At 38.0% G+C, this 20,352-nt stretch overlaps 1 protein-coding gene across 3 annotated transcripts in view; it reads right to left on the bottom strand.

The window, feature by feature from the left end:
- PIGG (phosphatidylinositol glycan anchor biosynthesis class G (EMM blood group)) overlaps positions 1-20,352 on the bottom strand; it is a 90,074-nt gene that overhangs the window by 9,575 nt on the left and 60,147 nt on the right. For all 3 annotated transcript variants that reach the window (XM_067553406.1, XM_067553408.1, XM_067553409.1), the window contains exons 10-12: positions 17,901-18,092; positions 6,852-7,161; positions 1,262-1,425 (exon numbers count right to left, since the gene is read on the bottom strand). In XM_067553406.1, the coding sequence (XP_067409507.1) occupies positions 1,262-1,425; positions 6,852-7,161; positions 17,901-18,092 (666 nt within the window). The remainder of the gene's footprint in view (positions 1-1,261; positions 1,426-6,851; positions 7,162-17,900; positions 18,093-20,352) is intronic.

Raw genomic sequence — 20,352 nt, 5'->3', positions numbered from 1 at the left:
GTTTCTGGTAGTTAACTGTAAATTCACATGGAAATGCTTCAACTTCTCTCTCACGTGCTGAGATTAGGATTCTGCTCTCTGTGGCAATAGTAAGGAGATCTCAGTTTCCTATAGCAGACCCTAAGTGTGTTTCCCACATTTCTTGTACATGTATGTTATCAGCTGTTATGGGAGCAAATTTAACTGTGCATCTGGGTCTTGGTAAGTAAATGATGTTGATTTTCAAATATTTAGTTTTAAAATGTATTTGCATTTTACATTTATAAATATATCCCAGAATTGGAGATTTAGCCTTTCTAATTTTCAACAGTACAAAGATGATCTTGTTAAATACTTTGCTAACCACCTCCAAGTGAAATGTGTTCCTAATTTATACAAAATTATGTAATAGGCCAAGAAAATCAATTCCTTTGACAGATTTTAAAATTTCTAATAATAAATAGTAATAAAAATATGCAATATTTTCCTCAAATTAATTCTTTAAACTCAGAATGGATTACTCAATGGGCTATTGCTGTGGTTACACTGATAAAGGAAGGAAAGATTTGTTCAGTCTGCAAAAATCCAACCTAAAACTGAGAAATATTTGTGCTGCTGCAGGGGCATATTATTCAACAAACTCAATATGAACTTCCATTTAAGAAGCCACCTCAAAAACACTGCTGCAAAGCTTTAGCTTTCATCTTTGTTATAAATGCATTCTAAAACGCACAATCCATTCACCCTGTGGAAAATCATTAGAAGTCTGATACCAATCTGCATGAATACTGTATGTTGCCAAGAGTAAAGTTTCCAAAATATTCTTAAAACCTCAAATTTTAAACCTGAAACAGAGTAAAAAAATCACAGAAGCTTTGTCTTACTCCTCCTCCCCCACAGCACTACAATGACACTGAAGTGGTTTTATGCCACTGCGCTGGCCACTGTATAAACTGACAGATGAAGAGAGCGAGTCTCTGCTCCAGAGAGCTCACAATCTAAGTGACAAATGAAAGGAAGGAACTGGGGATATTACATCACACATACGAACATGGAGATGATTAACAAAACTGCCAGATCCACGTTTTTTAAAAAATCATGTGAGTAAAAATAGAGTGAGGAATGAAGGAGTTAGTAAAAGTAGTGAAATAGAAAAGGGTAGGAAGAGTGAAGGGGAAAAGGCATGAGAGCTCCAGTTTTCTAAACGGGTTTACATCATGTAGATGATTTTCTGTATAATTTATTAATGTTAATTTTATCAGCTTTTAGTTTAAAAAATTACCTGCTAACTTCAGAACTCAAGTAGCACAGCAAGTGAATGGCCCAAAGCAAAGGTCCTGCATATGTTGCAAAACCTGTCAGGAAAATGGCTGCTATTTCCACATAGCTGTCTAATCCCACAAAACCAGCTGAAATATCCACTGAAGCGATACTATTCGAGTTTCCCTGAAAATAAAACAAAGATGTCACTTAGATGTCTGAAAGGGAGAATGAAACAGTACATATCAAAGAGTTTAATTAACATGAAGGTTAAAGGCTTAACATGTCTTTTGAGCCACTTTCTCCTAAATCAGCACACTGGATTTCACTAAAGCAGTTTACGAGTGAGAGGTTCTACTTTATCACCTAAATGAGGAACACAAACAAATAAAAGTGGCTATTTGCTTGTATTTGAAGAAAACAAAATAGGAGATCTAATTCTTGTTTAATAAATCTGACAAAAAACTTTAAATAAGCAACACAGTTAACTGTATTTAGTGATTTCAGTCTTAGTTCTGAGGAGAATGTCATCCATATCAAACTGCCATCATGCATAGTTCAAAAAGAAAGAGTTCTGCAATTAGGTCTCAAGACTAAATTCACACACAGAGACTTTATCTTTCGCTCGGGTGACCGTATAGCAAGTGTGAAAAATCAGGACAGAAGCTGGGGGGGGAATAAATGTCTATATAAGAAAAAGCCCTGAATATCAAGACTGTCCCTATATAATTTGGACATCTGGTCACCCTCTCTCTTGCCCTAAGAGAAGATGGTGCTTCCAATTTCGAGTTCTAATGGATGAATGAACAATATATGCAAGTTATCACTTCTGTCTAACTGGACTGTCACAAATACCTTACATTAAGTCTTACATGTTTTCTCATTGTTGAGCATAATTATGAAAAACAAAGTGAACAGGACGTTAGTACTGTAATTTTCAGTAAAGGACTAGTTGAGTGAACACATGGAAACCAGAAAAAACTGTTTACATGAAGTGAAGGCAAAAACCCAAATAACTAGCATGCTACAATAATCATGCACAGCAGTGCAGGAATACTCCTATAAGCTGCAGTCGTTTGAACCTAGGGGCAGGCAGGTATACATGAGATGTATGGAACGCTGACAGCATCCTGGGCTGTCTGGTAGAAGACCTGTATGTTCTGCTTGGTCCAAGGACCAATAGATGTTTTAAAGTATGCTAGATCATCAGCCGCCAGGGATGCTGTTCCACCAACCATAACCAAGTTATGTAGCCAACTGAAGAACAATCGACATGCATACGTTTTATAAAAAAAATAAAAAACTTTGCTATGATTTAATGTACTTGTATAAACACATTGAATATATCATGAGTTCGGAAGAATCCATGCTTTAAGATCTGGTGTTTCTCAGCTCGACATGCCAGAGTAATAGACTGGCACACTAGTACAAAGCTTTCAGGAATTGTCAAAGGACCTGAACAGGCAGGCTGGCTTGTGTAACGCTAGTGCTCCAGTCACTCCTGTGAACACTGAAGTACCTTTACTGATTTCCATTCTCTGCTGGGGAGGGATGGGGGAGAAGGATAGAACAACCAACTTCAACATTTCCAAAGAGTTATAAAGTAGAGTCCCAGACAGTACCTACTGACTAGTCCCCCTTACTTTTTGTTCTCTATATCAAATTTCCTGTTGCCTTAAAGAGTTAACCTGCTGCAGTCATTGGTGCCCTTAGAACCAGCTATTGTCATCCAGTTGTGTGCATTTGGGCTACCAACTAAACCTTGAGCAAAGAGAAAAAAGAAGCAACCCAAAGCCCAGGCAGAGCCTCAAAGTATTCATCCATCTTGTGACAAGGACAGCAAGTTCTACGGGACAATGACAAGCCACTAATTCCACTAGCACTATCCAGCTGTACCCAACAGCCATTACTCCCAGTATTACGATCCATCTGCAACGAAGACCAACCACCAAAATAAAACTTAAGCTGAGCGCTCAAATGTAATTAGGAAGGAGGCAAGTGCAGGAGTATGGGTTTCTACCAACCAGGATTTAGCTAAGAGTTTTGGCTTGTGAATAAGTCACAGTCAGCCCTGTTTGATCATTATTACTGTACAACACTGTAGCACTTTTAAAAGGAGTGTAAGAGACCAGGTGAGGATACTATAACTTTCTAATAGCACTTTTGGTGACAGGTGCAGCTTACTGTAAGTTGTGTATGTTTATGACTACAGACATGCATGAGAAATAGTCAGCAGTCTGAATTAGTGTCCATTACAGTGTAATATCTCATAGCACCCCAAGGTGTTCTAAGAAGAACATGTGTACCCTAGCTCCCAGCTTAGGGAGAAGTGTTACAATGGTCAGCAATAAGATGAGAGGGAAGGAGAAGAATAGTAGGATGACTGCAGAAAAGTAGTAATGAAGGAAAGAGCCTGCCTGTACTCTGACGCATATGAGATGAGACAGAAAAAAAAAAGGTAGACGATAAAATACTTCAAATTGTATATTATTTTCCCAAAGACTGATTCATGGTACTGAATTGGATTTCCATAGCTTATAATTTCTAATCCTCTACACAATACATAAATAACTCTGACAATTCACAGTGTGTCAGCTTTTATTCAAAATATTACTCAAATCTTTCAAACACTATTAGTTTACTAGATGATTATGGCATAGTGCTATGGTAGGAAATGGCAAGAGACAATTCATTGTTGCAGAAAAACACAGTGGTAATCCATCGTGCTCTGGAACCCTTGAAGCATGAAGCTTTTCTCACCAGCAAGAATAAAAACAAATCTTTGGCAAACGCGAAACTACATTAATATAGTATAGATGCTGTGGAGAATAACTCCTCTATGTTCAAAAGGCTGAAGGAAGGGAGGCACCTGTACCTTTGAAGTAGCACTCATTTTGCTCAAAACATGAAATGTCATCCAATCAGAAGCACTTCTCACTCGTTATATTATTTGCATTCCCCTGAAGACATTTTGTGACACTGGCAGTGTGGAAGTCCTATGTCAGACTAACAAATTTCCAGCCTGCTTTAGCACTAGTTGAACAAAGCAGAATGTTACTGTTCTTCTGTCTGCTTTCCCTCAAGCCCGGGCTTTAAACACATGCCTCTCTTTAATAAGTAGAGCACCATGCAGAATGAATAGATGTACAAGCAGGCTGTGCAAACAAAGATCTCAAGAGTTATTTTAAATAGTTATTTGAATCTAATCATTTGTTTACTTCATATTAAACTAAGAAAGGCAAGACAAATATTGAAGGTTTTAGCCTACGATTTCCTTCCTCCCTTTTGCAGACACATTGTTTCAAAGACAGTTAAAGTAGCCAAGTCTGATCAGTACAGTCACATGGAATCCTCATCTGCCAATGGTCTTCCATTTCTGACAATTATACATTGTACGTGCTTTGGAATAAAGTTTTGCTAGTATGAACCTCTCCACATATTTTCAATTGCTATTTTCTTGATTATGAAGCCAACCGTGGACTACTACCTGAAACCTGAACTATGAACTGGATTTGGAGACTTTTTAAAAACATCATTTACTTTAAGCTGTCACCTGCTTGTGAACATCAGGTTTCAGCATGAAGACAATGGTCTATACTTTTTAGGGCCATCTATAATTAATAAAGACTAAAGTAGCCTTTACTCCTTTTGTCACTGTATGCTTGGAATTAAACAGCAATGATAAAGCCACAGAGCACTTCCAGGGAATTAACAATCCACTGGATGGCTTGAGACTCAGGAAAATAACGACAATCAGTCAGGGTTGTTGAAAATTCATTGAGGTTCACAAACTACTGACTTACAATAACAACTTGACACAAGAAAGACACTGATTTGACTGCATTAACTTTGTTACAGTTGGCTAATAAGCTTGATTTTTTAAATTTTGTTTTTCTTCATCTTCTAATACAATATAGCAATTAAAGCAAAAAAAGGAATACGAGACTCAAAGTAAACTGGCTTTCGCATCTTCATCTCAGCAACACCCCTACATTATGCTGATCCAGCCAATGGCAAATTAACATTTTTCTCCTAAAAATAATTATTTCCCCAAATTTACAATAAAAATACTGAACATAAAAGTTAATGAAGTGTCCCTGATAATTTCCCCGATGAAAAGCATGGCCAGCAATCCTCACCATAAAACATATTCTCATATAGCACGAGAAAAAGCCACAGCAATTCCTTATGCCTGACAACCCTCCAAAAATCTCTTTCATTCAGAACGAAGCCAAGCCAATCCCCATCTCCCTGAAAATGCTGGCTGAACTAGCCAGAGACCAGCACAAAAAGGAAAAAGAGGAAAAAATGTGACCCTCCCAAACCAATGTCTATATATAATGTATCCTTATATTCTATATTCCCAGTATTACCCCTAGAGCTGGATTATGCAACCCTTACTCAGAATGGAGCAGCTCTACTCAATTAAATCAATGAAGCGCCTCAGGGAGTAAAGTACAGTTCAATGCATTGATTAAGGATGGGAAAACTTGGTCCTTGTTTGGATTCTCAATTGAAATTACACACTTACAATAGTTTTCATCCCACCCAAACTACATCAAAGTTGCATATAGTTCCAGTTCAGAGGCTTTGTATACCTAAAGTCAGGGACATCAATAGATTTGTCTGTTGCTATTTTAAATATTAATCAAATCAGTTAACATTCTTTTATTAATTATTTGTATTGTAGTACAGTAGCACCTCAGAGTCCAGTCATTAACCAGGACTCCATATGAAGGGAGAAACTTTTTATAAAACCAGTGCAATCCAAGCAGGGTGAATGAACTTGATTTTACATGCCAGTATTTTTGCCAATGTTACAGTCCATAATGAAGATATTTACTGGAGTTACCTGATCTTTCCCCCATTTTAAGGATGCACTGCAGTAAATATTTATACTATGGCAGGAAATCAAAGCACTTCTGAGAATTTGGCAAAACACCATCTCAAATGATTTATTCAACACCTTAATTAACACAGTCCACAGAAGTTTTTAAAAAGCTTTTAAAAATTTTACTCTTCGTCCACTTAGCTCGAGTCTTCCACTGAAACTACCACTATTAATACCTCCAGCTCACAAATGGCCGAATGTATTTCCTCTGTATATACTTAAACTCTTGAAGGAATAGAGCTTCAGAAATAACCAATCTCCGCTGAGTAGTTAATGTTAGACTATTAAGAATAAAACAATCTGAAAGTTGTATCACTATTCCCAGAAGCTATTCTTCCCCGTACGTGCCAGGATATATTTTACCATATTATGTTTTATTAGTAGTAGCCTTTAGAGGGAGACTAAACTAGATCAGAAAAGTTATCAATTGACTCCAATTTTACATTAGCTTTTAGTTCATGGTCTTGCCAATAGCACTGTATATATACACATGCATGTTAGCACTATTTACTTAATTTCTGTGTGTCTGGCCACACGTCATGCCAGATTAAATAGCATATTTTAGGCCAGAATAAAGTTAACTGAAACCTAGGGGCCTAATGCTGCATGAGTAATCTCACTGACTTCAGGCTTTACAAGATCAGGCCCTATGCCCCGTTTAACACAGCACATGGTAGAGTAAGTACACAAAGGCTCCATGGATGCCATATTATCAGCTTACCTGAAAATAGAAGAAGGCTTGGCCAAACCAATAATGCATTATAGTAATTTGAGCTGCATCCAATTTTAGTGGCTTCCAGATATATCTTGTCATCATCATTTGAATCAGCAGACAAAACACCAAAACTGGCAGATTATGGGGTCTAAATAGCAGGGCTGCTAACAGAACCAATCCACTGTATACTTCCCATAAACCGATACTCTTTGTCTTGCAGTCTGCAGATATAACCTGCGATTTGAGTAAATCTTTCACTCCAGTGAAGATTATGCCAAGAACAAAAACATAAACAAAACGAGCTTCAATAATTCCCCTAAAAAAGAAAACCAGAAAAATAAGTTATTTACCAGTATCTATTTCATAAATCAAAAAACTTTTTATTTTAAGAGAGGTATGAAACAAATGATTGTGCTAAATATATCAAATTCAAATGTGATCATTGGCTACTTGTGTCATAAAATGTATTTCAAATAAAACAACTCTAAAAGTTTTCAAAATTTAAACTATTCTACCCCAATGAAACAGCTTTGGCAAAGAACGTTACTTTATATTTATTACTAAGTCAGCTAATCCCTGCAATAATTTGTTTTTCCTATCAAGTTCCATATAAACGTATTAACATGCAGATGGTTTTTCAGTGTAACATCACAAATTTTATCTTCAAACTTAAAATCCTAAATCTAAAAAAAAATTTTTTTCGACAGCTAATTGTTTGGGTTGCGCCAGTTTTTTCAAATGACAGCTAGGCATTTAAAGGTTTCTCAAAATATTACTCAGCCATGTTTTTATTTCAGCCAATGAAGCATATAAGTTTCTGCATGTGATACACCTTTACTGAAAACAAAGTATATGGGAAATAGTGGTTAACATTTTCAAAACTGGTTAAAAATCAGGTTCTAAAATTCTTATTTAGGCACATAAAGTGGCATGACAGACATTTTCATGTTTCAAGACACAAGGAAACTATTAAAATGAAATTAGGAAGCTTCTATGGGCATGTTATTATTTAACTCTGATACAGAATTTCTTGTACCGTCCTCTGAAGCATCCAATACTATCTGCTGTCAAGGATGGGATACTGATGGATACAAATGGAGAGGGTAAATTGTAGTAAAGGAAAAGAATTAAAAGGAAAAAATGACGTTTTCAAAATCAAAGTTTATGAATAAATGTTACTGACCTGTAACATCTGACCTGATCTTACAGTGCAATATTAAATTGTGTATCATGTGCTAAGGCATATTAACATGCTTTAAGATAGTAAAATAGAAGCTATTAGAGCTGTAATGCTAGTAGGAAAACAAAATATTAATTAATATTTGAGATAGGCTTTGCAATAAGTTGAGACCTAGTAAAGTCTGTTAGTTTGTTAGCTTAGGCAACAGGTAGTTAGCAGAAGGCCTAACAGTTAGTGTAAGAGTAAGTGCTTAACCTAGGATAATAAAATTTAGCAATAAGCGCTTTAATAATAAACAAGTTAACCCAAAAGAATAAACTAAATGGAATTTTGGGGAGATTTTTAATATGTGTAACCATGGGGTTAACCTCATTCACATCTTGGAAACAATGGAAAATGTATTAATGTAGTATAGATGCAAACAGCTATGTTAGCAATTGGAACTCCAGTTATGGTTTTCCAGATAGCCAGACAGACTGGGGGGTCAGGATTCAGTCAAATATGGTCACCAGATGTGTGTGTCCAGGAGGAGGCATGAGGTGTGTGTGTATATAAAAAAGAGTAAATACAACAGGACACTGAAATCAACTAAGTAAGTGGCAGCCCAAATGCTATTTCCACTCATGATGCTCACCATTAACTTTTCTTTCACTCTCCACTTCTAATGGTATTCATGAGATTGGGAATATGCACAATGTAAGTTTGTACATATGAACATCACAGGAAACCACTTTACTGTACTTATCTTATTCTTACATTTTTGTATATTGATTTTTCTATGATTTCAATTATATTTGTCTGTATTAACTAAAGCTCATAAAGTCTCTGTGTGTGTTTCATCAATCTCCAACTCAGTAAGGTGTCTTACATAGCCATCTGAATAAAAGAACCTGTTATTAGTAACTGGTGCAATTTGCTCTCTAAACTTATCAAAGCTTATAATGTGTTCTGTTGAATATCTGAGGTTTTACCAAAAGACATTTTAACCTACCTAAAAATGGAAAAAAGGAAAGAAGAATTTGCCATATCTGAAATGCATGAACACAGTGTGCTAACAACACACATTTCAGAGTCAGATTCTAAGGCCAGAATGGATCACTGTCATCATCTAGTCTTGCCTCCGGTATAACACAGGCCATAGAATTTCCCCAAAATAATTCATAGAGTATAACTTTTGGAAAAACATCCAATCTTGATTTAAAGATGTCAGTGATGGAGAATCCACCACAACCCTTGGTAAGTTGTTCCAATGGTTAATTACTCTCACGGTTAAAAATGTATGCTTTATTTCCAGTCAATTTGTCTAGCTTCAACTTCTAGCCATTGGATCATGTTATACCTTTCTCTGATAGATTGAAGAGCCCATTATTAAATATTTATTCCTCGTGTCGGTACTTACAGATTGTAACAAGACACCCGTTAACCTTCTCTTTGTTAAGCTACATTGATTGAGCTCCTTGAATCTATTAGTTAATCATTCTTATGGTTTTTCACTGAACCCTCTCCAGTTGATAAACATTTTTCTTTAGGATTTCAGCCACTCTCTTGGTTTTACTCTTATTACTAAAACATTTTACCAATTTTCTGTTTAAGAATATCAGAACACACCATATTTTACTGCTTCTCAGCAATAACAAGTGTGTTAGGGAATGTATGCTAACCACCTCCTACAATATTACAGTACATCCATAAATCGATCTTTACTCCCCATTTCCAGGTACCATCACAGCCACAATATCACGCTTGAAAGCATTTGACAGGTGAGCAAAAGATATTGAAAAAACATGGAATGATCACGGGGCTCCAGAATTTTGGAAATTGCTGTTCTAGAAGAAGAGACCTTGACTCAAGACAAAGCAGACCTGGGAGGAAGAGAAGGTGTCTAGAGGCACACTAAAAATTCATTGGTGCATCTTTGTTCATTGGGCAAACTGGACCAAAGTCAGCATTCGCTGCAGACTACTGAACCACTCAAGAGCACGATGGGGTCCTACTCCATTACCAGGGCTCGTGCGCGCTATGGTAATATAAATACATGAAAAGTGCTGAAAAACAATATTTTTAGGAAACTGAATATACGAGAGCTTCCCCCATTACCACAATTAAAGACACTGTTTTCTTTGAATACTAGGTACCTTATATGTCCTGAGTGGAGTGTGAACATGCCCTGCTTTATTGATTTTAGAATCAGTTCAGATCTTAAAGTAACGGACTCAGGAGCACTCAGGTGCTCAAGATATGGTAGTCAGACTCTAGATCACACAACCAAACTTTGGACAAATCTGATTTCAACCAGGAAAGCTGTTCAAGCTTATCCAGAATCTCCTGGAAAAAGTCAAAGCAAAACTTTCCTCTTCTAAATGCATGTTTCAACTCTTTGTGAAACCACTTTGCAATAGCATCCAAAACAACTCTTAGCAGGCAACCTTGACCCTCAAAAAACTACATTTTCATATCAGAGAAAGAAACTACAAATGTGAAGGGGGAAAAAAAATCAAGGAAATTATCTGGGGCTCCAGCTCTGTTCAGTAGCATCAGCATCAATAATGTTTGGTCCTAATGTTTTTCAAGACCATAACTGGGTTAAAAAAGAACTAGATAAGCTCATGGAGGATACGTCCATCAATGGCTATTAGCTAGAATGGGCAGGAATTGCTGTTTGTCAGAAGCTAGGAATGGGTGACAGGATGGATCACTTGATGACCTGTTCTGTTCATTCTTTCTGAAGCACCTGGCATTGGCCACTGTCGGAAGACATGATACTGGGCTAAGATGGACCATTGGTCTGACCCAGTATGGCTGTTCTTATGTTCTTATCAAGCCAAAAAAGGGTGAAGAATCCTAACAATAATGTGGACTTCCTAAATATAAAGACACAAACCCCACATGCAGCATTAAGCTTCAAATACATTTTTTTTAGAAGGCTGAAGCACAAATGAAACCTAGCACTACAAGCTAGTGTTTGCTTGCACATCGGTGTACATTATTTAAGTGTTTTTTTCCACTTCATGTCCAGTTCGTATCGTCAACTTTCTTGCATTGATTTTTTCTTCTCTGCAAAGCAATTAGCCAGTAGCTATTAAACAGTGTTGCCTGCTGAGAGATTTTTTTCCCAGGTAATCATGATACATACCCAACTGATGATTTCTACATTTGGAAATGAGTTCTCTCCATACAAAAAAGTCAGCTGAACATGTCTTTTGCCCTTTAAGGGTTTTTTCTCTTCCTTGTTTATGTAGTAGATACACAGTCCCTTGTCTCAGAATTTAAAATCTAGTTTAATAACAATATGCAACAGGTGGGGGAAGGTAAAGTAATAACATGCACATGTTTCCGTACAAGATAGCTGTCTTCACACAACATAGCTCATCATGGCAAAGTGTCTTTAAAAATTTGAAGGAGAATGTTTTGGGCTGACCTGAGTTCAACTAGGGCACAGGAGAAGAAAAAGTTATTTTCAAATTGATAGCACCCTTTTGAGGCAAGGAATGGCATCTTTTTTACACAATTTTCAAATACATTTTCAGCTTGGAAGCACTTATACAAAGAGCAGCTGTGTTGAATAGTTTCAGCAGAAAAACCCAGTTGTCTTGTTACTGTGCAATACATGTTCTACGCAGATGTCCAATTAAAGAAGTCTTTTAAAAAGTGACCAGCTGAACATTACCTGGAAAATACCATGTCTGAAGTAAAAGAATTTTACTCTTAATTAAAAGCAAAAATCTGATACAAAGTACTGTGTACAACTAGATCAAGGAGCATATGTAACTCAGCATCACAGAAGCATCACCTTAGGAGCAGACATTCAAGATGAAGGTATCACATTAACCAAGTCAAATCAAGCAACAGGCAGGGCAAGGAGGCAATTCTAGCACAACTCGTGAAATTTACCCAGGCACTTTCAGACATCTGAAAACACCAACTGTATCCAGTATTATAAAAGTATTTCATAATTATAAATTAAAAATAAGGCTAAGATGCCTTTTATCATGTAACGGAAGCCAATTGGCTCCCGTTACATGATAAAATGTAAAGAATGGGGAAAAAAGGTATCCTGCAAACTCCATATAATTTCAAGACACAGAGAACCTGATTCTTCCCTTTCATGAGGCATCATGGATGAGAACAGATATGGCTTGGTAACCCTATAGAACCTGATCATCTACAGCAAAAACAGGCTTCAGCCAAACCTATTCTAAATTCCTTTGCAGAAATCTGAATCCTCTTTAAAAGCTCTCCAGTCTCACATCATGCTGACGTTAACTACTTCACCCTTGGCTTAATAGTACTATCCCTTTCACTGAGAATGATAGAAGCCAGAGAGAGGCAATGCAATTTTTAGTAGCATTAACTACTGCACAGATTTCTACTCAGATACAGAGAGCCCAGCGCAGATACAAAATTTGTATCTGCATCTGATTTGCGATCCGCAAAAATGATCCATGGATTTGCAGGGCTCCACAGATCTATTGGTGTGGGATGGGGAGCATGCTTATTCCATTACTGAGCTATTACAGCAAGTTTTTTGTGAACTAGATTTAGAGCAGACATGCAACTTTAATATAACCCAACCTCCTAGGACATGCTAACAGGTTGAAAACATTCAGCAAGAATAATTCTACTGCATTTACCACACGTTTAGAAACTGAAGATGAAAGACACCTAATTAGGTCAACTTCTCCTTCCCCTGACAGTGCAGAATTAACTCTCTCAATATATCAAGTTATTTCACTAATTATCCTCACAGGAGTCATTTAAATATATTGAGACAAGTGACAAGAAAAAATCTTTAAAACAGTGTTTACCTTTATTTAAGTTTAGATAAAAACTATGACCTATTTGGGCGATGAAGATTCAAACTTAAAATTCTCCCAAACAAGCACATATATTAAGACAATGCAACACTGCCTTACTTTCTTCATGCTGCCATTTTTAAAATTGTTTTTCCACTGTCCACATTTTATCTTTTTAAATAGGCAATCTGAGGGAAAGAGGAGAGCTAAATTACTCTTTAATGGTTTTTAATTTAGAGGCTATTTTAGCACAAGCCATGGAAGCATGTGCATGTTTTAATGACCTCTTTTTCCTCATTCACCTCCCACCAGCAGCCACAACTGGAGACTGGAATTTTATCTGCAGTGAAGGGGGAGGGAGGGAGATTTCAGACCAGAGACACTCCATCCCATAGAGAATCCAGGGGCTGGAGAAAGCTACTGGGCTGTTTATTCTTCTTCCTCTTGTAATAACTGCAAAATGGCAGGTGACTCAATTGATGACTGTCAAGCATAGAAGAGACTAGCTCTGATCTATGCCTGGACATGTTGGGGCCACCTCTGCTGTCCAATGGGATATTTGAGAGGTGTAGAGCCAGAAAGTGCAAGTTTTTGTTGCTGCTGTTTTCAATAGAGCTATTTCTCTTCCACTGATCACTTCCGAAGTGAGATCAGACAATTACTGTCTCCAGTGTCAAATATGTTCTAAGAGGTGCATGTCAGAAGCTATACAAGAATTCTACTTTTTTTCATGTAAGCAAGGATTAACAGTGGGATTTCTTAAAAAGCTTCCAAATATATTTCCAGTATAGGCAAAACTGGCAGCAATGCCTGTAGCTAAGGTTGTCTAACACTTAATTTGAAGACTCGTTTTCAGTGGTTTACAGCTCTGCCAAATTTCCATTCTAGAGTCTGCCTCTAGCTATCTTTTTGTTCTTTGAGAGAGAGAGAGAGAGGCAGCAAAAACAGCCCAGCTAAGGATTTTCAAGGATTAGGTTAGGGAAATGTATTTTGCCAATGTGAAAACACTCTCCTATTTTTACATTGAGAAGCTACAGCACTTCCAAACTTCGGACCTGGGTTGAAATTTGGCAAGGAGGTGGTACTTAGGTCAGAGGGGTGTCTTTTGTTGTCCCTGTGAAAATCTATTCAAACTGGTCTGAATGTTAAGTTTCTGACAATTGTCATTTGCCTATATTCAACAGAGAAACTTTGGCAGCAAATTTCTCCAAAGATTTCATTTGTACTGAGCATGCTCAACTCCCACATAGCAACATGCTAACCACAGTCAGCATGCTCAGTCTCCACACATTTCACAGAGCAAATTCCATGGACTGAAAAAGATGAACAGCACCCAGGAGGAGCAGTTGCTGGAGGGTGCTGTAGTGCTAGGTACTAGAACAGGGCACGGACAGGCTCTCCTATGCCTTCAATGCTCCCCTTTGGTGGTGCCCAGGCTAAATTGGAGAAAGAAGAATCAGCCTGACTGGAATGCCGATGAATGACAAACAAAAAAGACACAGTGACATGCTAGGGGACAAGAGGCAGAAGGGTCTTTTGGACATTCCACTCCAGCCCAGAATTCCCCTCCAGAATTGAAGCCAAGAGTCTTGAGTCAACATTCTTCTGCTATCAGCAAATATCTGAAACTCACTGGCAAAATGTGTGTATTCTCCTCCTCTTCAGTGACTGGCCTATAGACAGAGGTTAAGAGTCTATTCTTGCTACCAATTATCCCATTAGCTCAAATAGCAGACATCTGGGCTGCAGATCTAAAGGTTCCTACCCTGCTTACAAAACACATGTGGGCTTAATATGGTTCCAAATAATGGATTTTTTTTAAGTTTGCTTCTTAAAAACAAAGGAAGTTACACAAAAGAATGTTCAAACAACATTAGGATGGAAAAGTCAAGCACTCAAAGTTAGGAAATGCCAGAATTAAGGTTTCCTGTGCAACCGTAATTCAGCCTACTTGTGCATGTGCATGAAACAGTCCGTAACTGCATGATCACACACTTTTCCCACAGGACCTATGCTTCATTCAGCGCAAATGGACAGTGCTCTGGGGATAAATCAACGTTGTACAGCAGATGAGGCTTTTGCCTGTAGGGTCCTGTGTCACTTGTTGCAGAAACTATGAGTGTGAGGTGAGTAAGGTAGGAGACTGAAGGAACTGAAAGAACGGCCTCATGGGTAGGGAAGTACAATGACACCTTGAAGATGTGATTTCTATTCATGTCTCTGCCACCTAGCTGCTAAGGGATGATGGGCAAGTCACAAATCAAACTTTTCACAAGTGGCCACTGTTTCTCATTTTCTTGGTGCTAAGCTTGAGAAACCTGGGGCTTCGTTAGCAGACTCCCTGGGGCACTCAAGTGTAACTGAAATCAGTGGAAGCTGTGCGACTAATGTATGTGCTATAAAAGAGCGAACCACTCTGTCAAGAGCGTTCACTAACTTTGGATATGCAATTTGAGAGACCTACGGCCTAATTTTCAATTCTGGCTTTCATCTCTGTGCATCTCAGTTCTTTGTCTATAAAATGACAATACTATCATCATCACCTCCTCCTCCTCCTCACCGGGGTCCTATGAATAAATTCATTTAGATTTGTGTAGCACTCCAAAACTATGGTGAGAAGCTTATCAGAAAATCCCATGAGGAAATAATTCTGTATTGAAATCAGGCTTTGGATGGTGTGCAATAAATAAGGCACAGGTAAAGCGAAATAGTCAGTAGCTACCCATTCAGTGAACACCATTCATCTTATGCACTGAATGAGGCAGGGGTCCGCATGTAAAATAGTAGGTGATTGTGAAATTACAGATTGTATGGTAATGCATACACATAAGAGGCCTGAATTAGGATTACACAGACAAATTCTGACTTTCCCACCTTTTAGGTGCTTGACTTTACATATAAAACTACATTAAAAGAATGCTAAGGTTGCAATGTAATGCACAACATATATTTTTCATACTATGGTCAAGTGACTGTGTTAGGAAAAGCATAACTTGCAAAGATCACATAGCAAATAATAAGTTAAAAATAAAAAACAGGTCTCCTGATCTGCAGTCCAATACTAGACCATGCTGCCTTTCCTGAGATTTCTACCAGAGTGAGTCAGAGTTCAGGCACATTTGCAAAGCAGTGTGAAAAGACCTATACTACCGCAGTCCCTGCTATATGTATTCTGCACTTCAGTCTCTATGGTAATCTGTTTAGTCCTAAAAAGTATAAAGGTAGTAGGCAGTTTTATAGTGGATGTCCTATGAAAGCAAGTCCTGTCACAGGGAAGCCCTGATATGGAATGCTAAGGATAGCATAAGGATAAGTTTGAGGTGTACTGGCGGAGCTGTGCACCAAAGCTTTTAGTGTACCTGCTCTCACTTTCAAAAGCACTAAAATTCTCCAGTTAAAAAGTCATGTGCCATTTCAACAGCTAAGTAGTCATTTAATATCAATATGTGAGTCTCACTTAAATGTAGGACTCAGCCACCACTGCAAATGATGGTAAATTTGGTTTTATTAATCTAAAAATTTTAAGCCACTACATAATCAAAAAACTATAAATGAAAGGTCTGACATAGCAATTTAAGCAAATCACCATATTCACATTTAAATTTAAGCTGAGGTAGTATAAAACCCTGTATTTTTCTTAGTCAATTCTAATTGCAACTAACATGTTGACTATACTGTAAATTAGCTGTCAGTGAAAGCTTAGCTCACTTTGTAGATTTAAGAACTCCACTTATTACTGTAACTATTTTTATTTGCAGCTGAATTGATGCAGTTAACATTCTGTTCCACATTGCAGTATTTTTCCTCTCACTGAAGAAGTAGCATTCTACCCTAGGGAATTGTAATCAAACATAAAACAAAACTAAAGATCACATTTAGTAATCAGATGTATTTCCAGACAAACACATTCAAGCACCCGGCCAGATCCTGCAGTCCAAGTAAAGTCTGTTTAAGCTTTTTGTATGCAGAAGATCAAATACAGTGTTACCCTAATGCTAATTAAGGAAGTGAAGTTCTCTTCAAATCTCCACTGTATATAAAAGGAATGTATGCGCCCACTGGTACACTTGGCTTTCCAGCACTTAGTCCTAAAATCTTTTCCAAGGTGATTCCCTATCTCCACTTCTTACAAAGGGGTATGGCCTCTGATCTCCAATCTTGAATCCAAGCTACTCAGACTCAGGTCTAATTCAAAGTGATCTCTGCACAATTTATTCTAGCCATAAGCCAATAACCTTTCTAGAATTTCCCCCAAAAGACTACAGGAATGCATCCTGGGGATTTCCCATAACTCTGATGCTTCCTTTAGAACAGGTTGGGGGCTGCAGTTCCAGCTATATTACCAGAAAGAAAATCATCAGCTAGCTTATAAAAGAATCCAAAAGCAGCTAATGTTGAGTAAGAGACAAAAAGCGCTCATGAATTAGAGACATGGTTGGGTTGTTTCCTCTCACACGGTAAGTAACACTCTGACAGGTGTGGTGGGGAAAGAGACTCAAAACTCTTAGCTTCGAAAGTTCTCAGTCTGTATTATGCTGCAAGCTTTAGACCTGAAAACCAGCAATCTATTACATCTTGAAAGGATATACAACTCTCAGCTACGAAAAACAGAAAGGCACAGGGAAACGGTTTCCTAAATGTATTTTTAGCCTGTAGTCTAATAGTAAACTATGGCATCATTATAAATAAGTCCGTTTGGCATAGTTCTGTACTTAACGTAGCAAATCAACACAATAGTAAATGTAACAGCAAAGGTAGTAATCTTTATAAGACAGATTCAATAACATAAAAGGAAAAAAAACGGTAACTGGCTAGACAAATAAGCTATGTCTCAAGATAGTCAGTGTGTGTGTCAGCCTTTGACAGGTTTCCAATTTGAGATATGGTACAGTAACATACCACTTTATTGTACTCAAAAAATACCTAAAGACTAACATGAAATTTGTTAGGGCATATCCTTAAAAGAACAGTTCCTTTGCTCACAAAAGCTTGATTCTAACAGACATAACTGTGCTATTTTTCAGTATTCAAAGTGCTACAACTGTTCTAGAAGTAGATTTACATATCTGCTGATGAACTTACTTTGAGATCTCTTTGCTGTCTTGTTGCCATGGAAATACAACATTTCCAATGGCTGCCCGGTAACTGTAGACTCCCAAGAGCCCAAGTGCCATCGCTATTTTCGAAACCAGGGAGCATCTCCTCTGAACCAGAATGAAGATCATAGCTAAGGAGATAGCCGCCAGAAGGGAGAGTACAGCTTTATGTTCAGAACTGTAAAAGAAAAAAAATCTGTAATTACTCCCAAAATACCTTTAACAGAGCTCCAGGTACTGTAATGAATTTCCAAATTAATCACTGCACTGACATCTGTTACTAACTTGTCTAAGAGATGTGGTAAAATAATTTAGTATTTTTAGTACAGATTTTGTTATTGAGGTTTTCTATTCAAGCATGCATGTTTAAAAGTAATCATGTCTCACCATATGTTAGCTGGTTTGTTTTAATTGACTAAAACAGAAATTGTCATATGATATAATAAAAGATTCTAATGATTTAAAACCAAAACTGTGTGTTTATATACATAATATACACAAGCAAAATTCACTATCACTTCTACTACAGCATTCTAGTTTCTCTAACTAATATAAAGGCCACAAGGATTTTTACAGTACTTCACAGGCATCTCTTTAAATTGTAACTCTGCAAATATATCCATTTTATTTAATTTTATGTGCATAAAATGTCCCCTATGATCTCATCTAAGGACACACATACACAGTGTAGCATACACAAATTTTCCTCTAATAGCAAGACAAGAACAATCACCAAAACAAACAAACATATTAGCATTGGAAGATGAAATGTCAAGATCACTTCTAAGGGCACCCTCAACAAGCTGAGACACAGTCCAGAGGTCTACTGGTGTAGCAAATACTCCAAAATTTCCTGAATGCTGGCTAGCATCAGCTGAACCTAAAGAATTGGTGAAGGAGATATTGCTGCTGCCATCATTGCCCTGCGAAGTGACGCCTCTATTGCCAGGGTAAACCCCCGTGAACACAATGGCCATTTATCCAGAAGTTTAATGATTTAGATACCTAACTTTAAGACACCCATGCTTGAAAATTTTGGTTTTAATCTCAGCTGAAATTAAGTGCATTTTGCCTAAACTACATAATGGAATTAGATGCAACATGTTCCCAGAAAGAACCTGAAAAATGCCTCTCTGGTATATGTTTCTTATTATACCAGCAACTTTTCATTGTTTTTAGTATCTTGCTGTTCCAATGGAGATGGAATACATTTGTTTACCAGCTTTGACCTCATCTTACCAGTGCAAACATAGGTAGAGTGAAAAGAATGATAAATAAGCTCATGATATTTATTTTAGATGAGCAAAGCCTTTTCCACTTGTTTACTTTCGTTTTGGCCTGCACATTAGTGCGATGTACCTAACACTCCCACAGTAAATTGATTTTTTTAAAAGATTAATATATTTTTGAAAGAAACCTTCTAGAAGCATATATCGTAAGTGTCACAGCTTGTAATTATGTGCAATTTGTTTTGCTAAGGGCCAGTCCAGGAGTCTATTTACAGTGCAATGCCCCCTTGCTCCTTGGGGCCATCACGACCATGCTCTGAAGACCATGCACTTCACTGGAAGAGAAGGCAAAGCCTTGTATAGGTCTCTCAAGGCCCTCTTTGGCTAATAAACAAGAAAAGTGAAAGACATGCTGGAGGGAAGCTTGTGACATAACCAAGAAAATCAGAAAAGGGGATGGTGAAGGGATCTGAGGTTGGGGTGGAGAAGTGTCCCGTGATCCTGCGTAATAAGGTTGGGTAAGAGTGGGAGGATGACTAGGTTGTCCACGGAAAGGGCAAGCAGCAAGGTGTACCACTGCTGCAGAGGCCAGCCTGGGGCTATCAGAATTACTGATGCCTTATCCTGTTTGATCTTTCGCAGAACTCTGAGAACAAACAGGGTAGATGGGAAAGTGTAGAACAGCTGAATGGTCCATGGGATGAGGAAGGCATCTGCTATCGATCCCAGACTGCTTCTGAAAAGAGCAGAACTGAAGACACTTCCTGTTGGACATTGTGGCAAACAGGTCTACCTGGGGAATTCCCCACCTCTGGAAAATGGTGTTCAACACATCTGGACGAATGGACCACTCATACATGAGGAAGGACCTGCTGAGGCAGTCGGCCAGCCAGTTCTGGGCCCCTGGCAGGTATGAAGACCCCCAGTGCATCCATCAAGCGATGCAAAAGTCCCAAAGTCTGAGGGCTTCCTGACACAGGGGAGAGGAATGAGCTCCACCCCGTCTGTTTATATAAAACATCGCTGTCGTGTTGCCTGTAAGGACCGAAACCACCTTGCCTTCCAGATGATCTCGGAAGGCCTGACAGGCCAGACGGACAGCCCTTAGCTCTCTGACATTGATATGAAGTAGGAGCTCTGACTGGGACCAAAGACCTTGCATTCTTAACTCCCCCAAGTGGGCTCCCCAACCCATCGCTGAGACGTCTG

The sequence above is a fragment of the Emydura macquarii genome, unplaced genomic scaffold (genome assembly GCF_026122565.2).
Source record: "Emydura macquarii macquarii isolate MOO-44397 ecotype Brisbane River unplaced genomic scaffold, CSIRO-AGI_Emac_v2 contig_1451, whole genome shotgun sequence".
Classification (NCBI taxonomy): Eukaryota; Metazoa; Chordata; order Testudines; family Chelidae; genus Emydura; species Emydura macquarii.
Note: the sequence above shows the minus strand (reverse complement) of the source record. Positions and strands in the feature narration are given on the sequence as shown.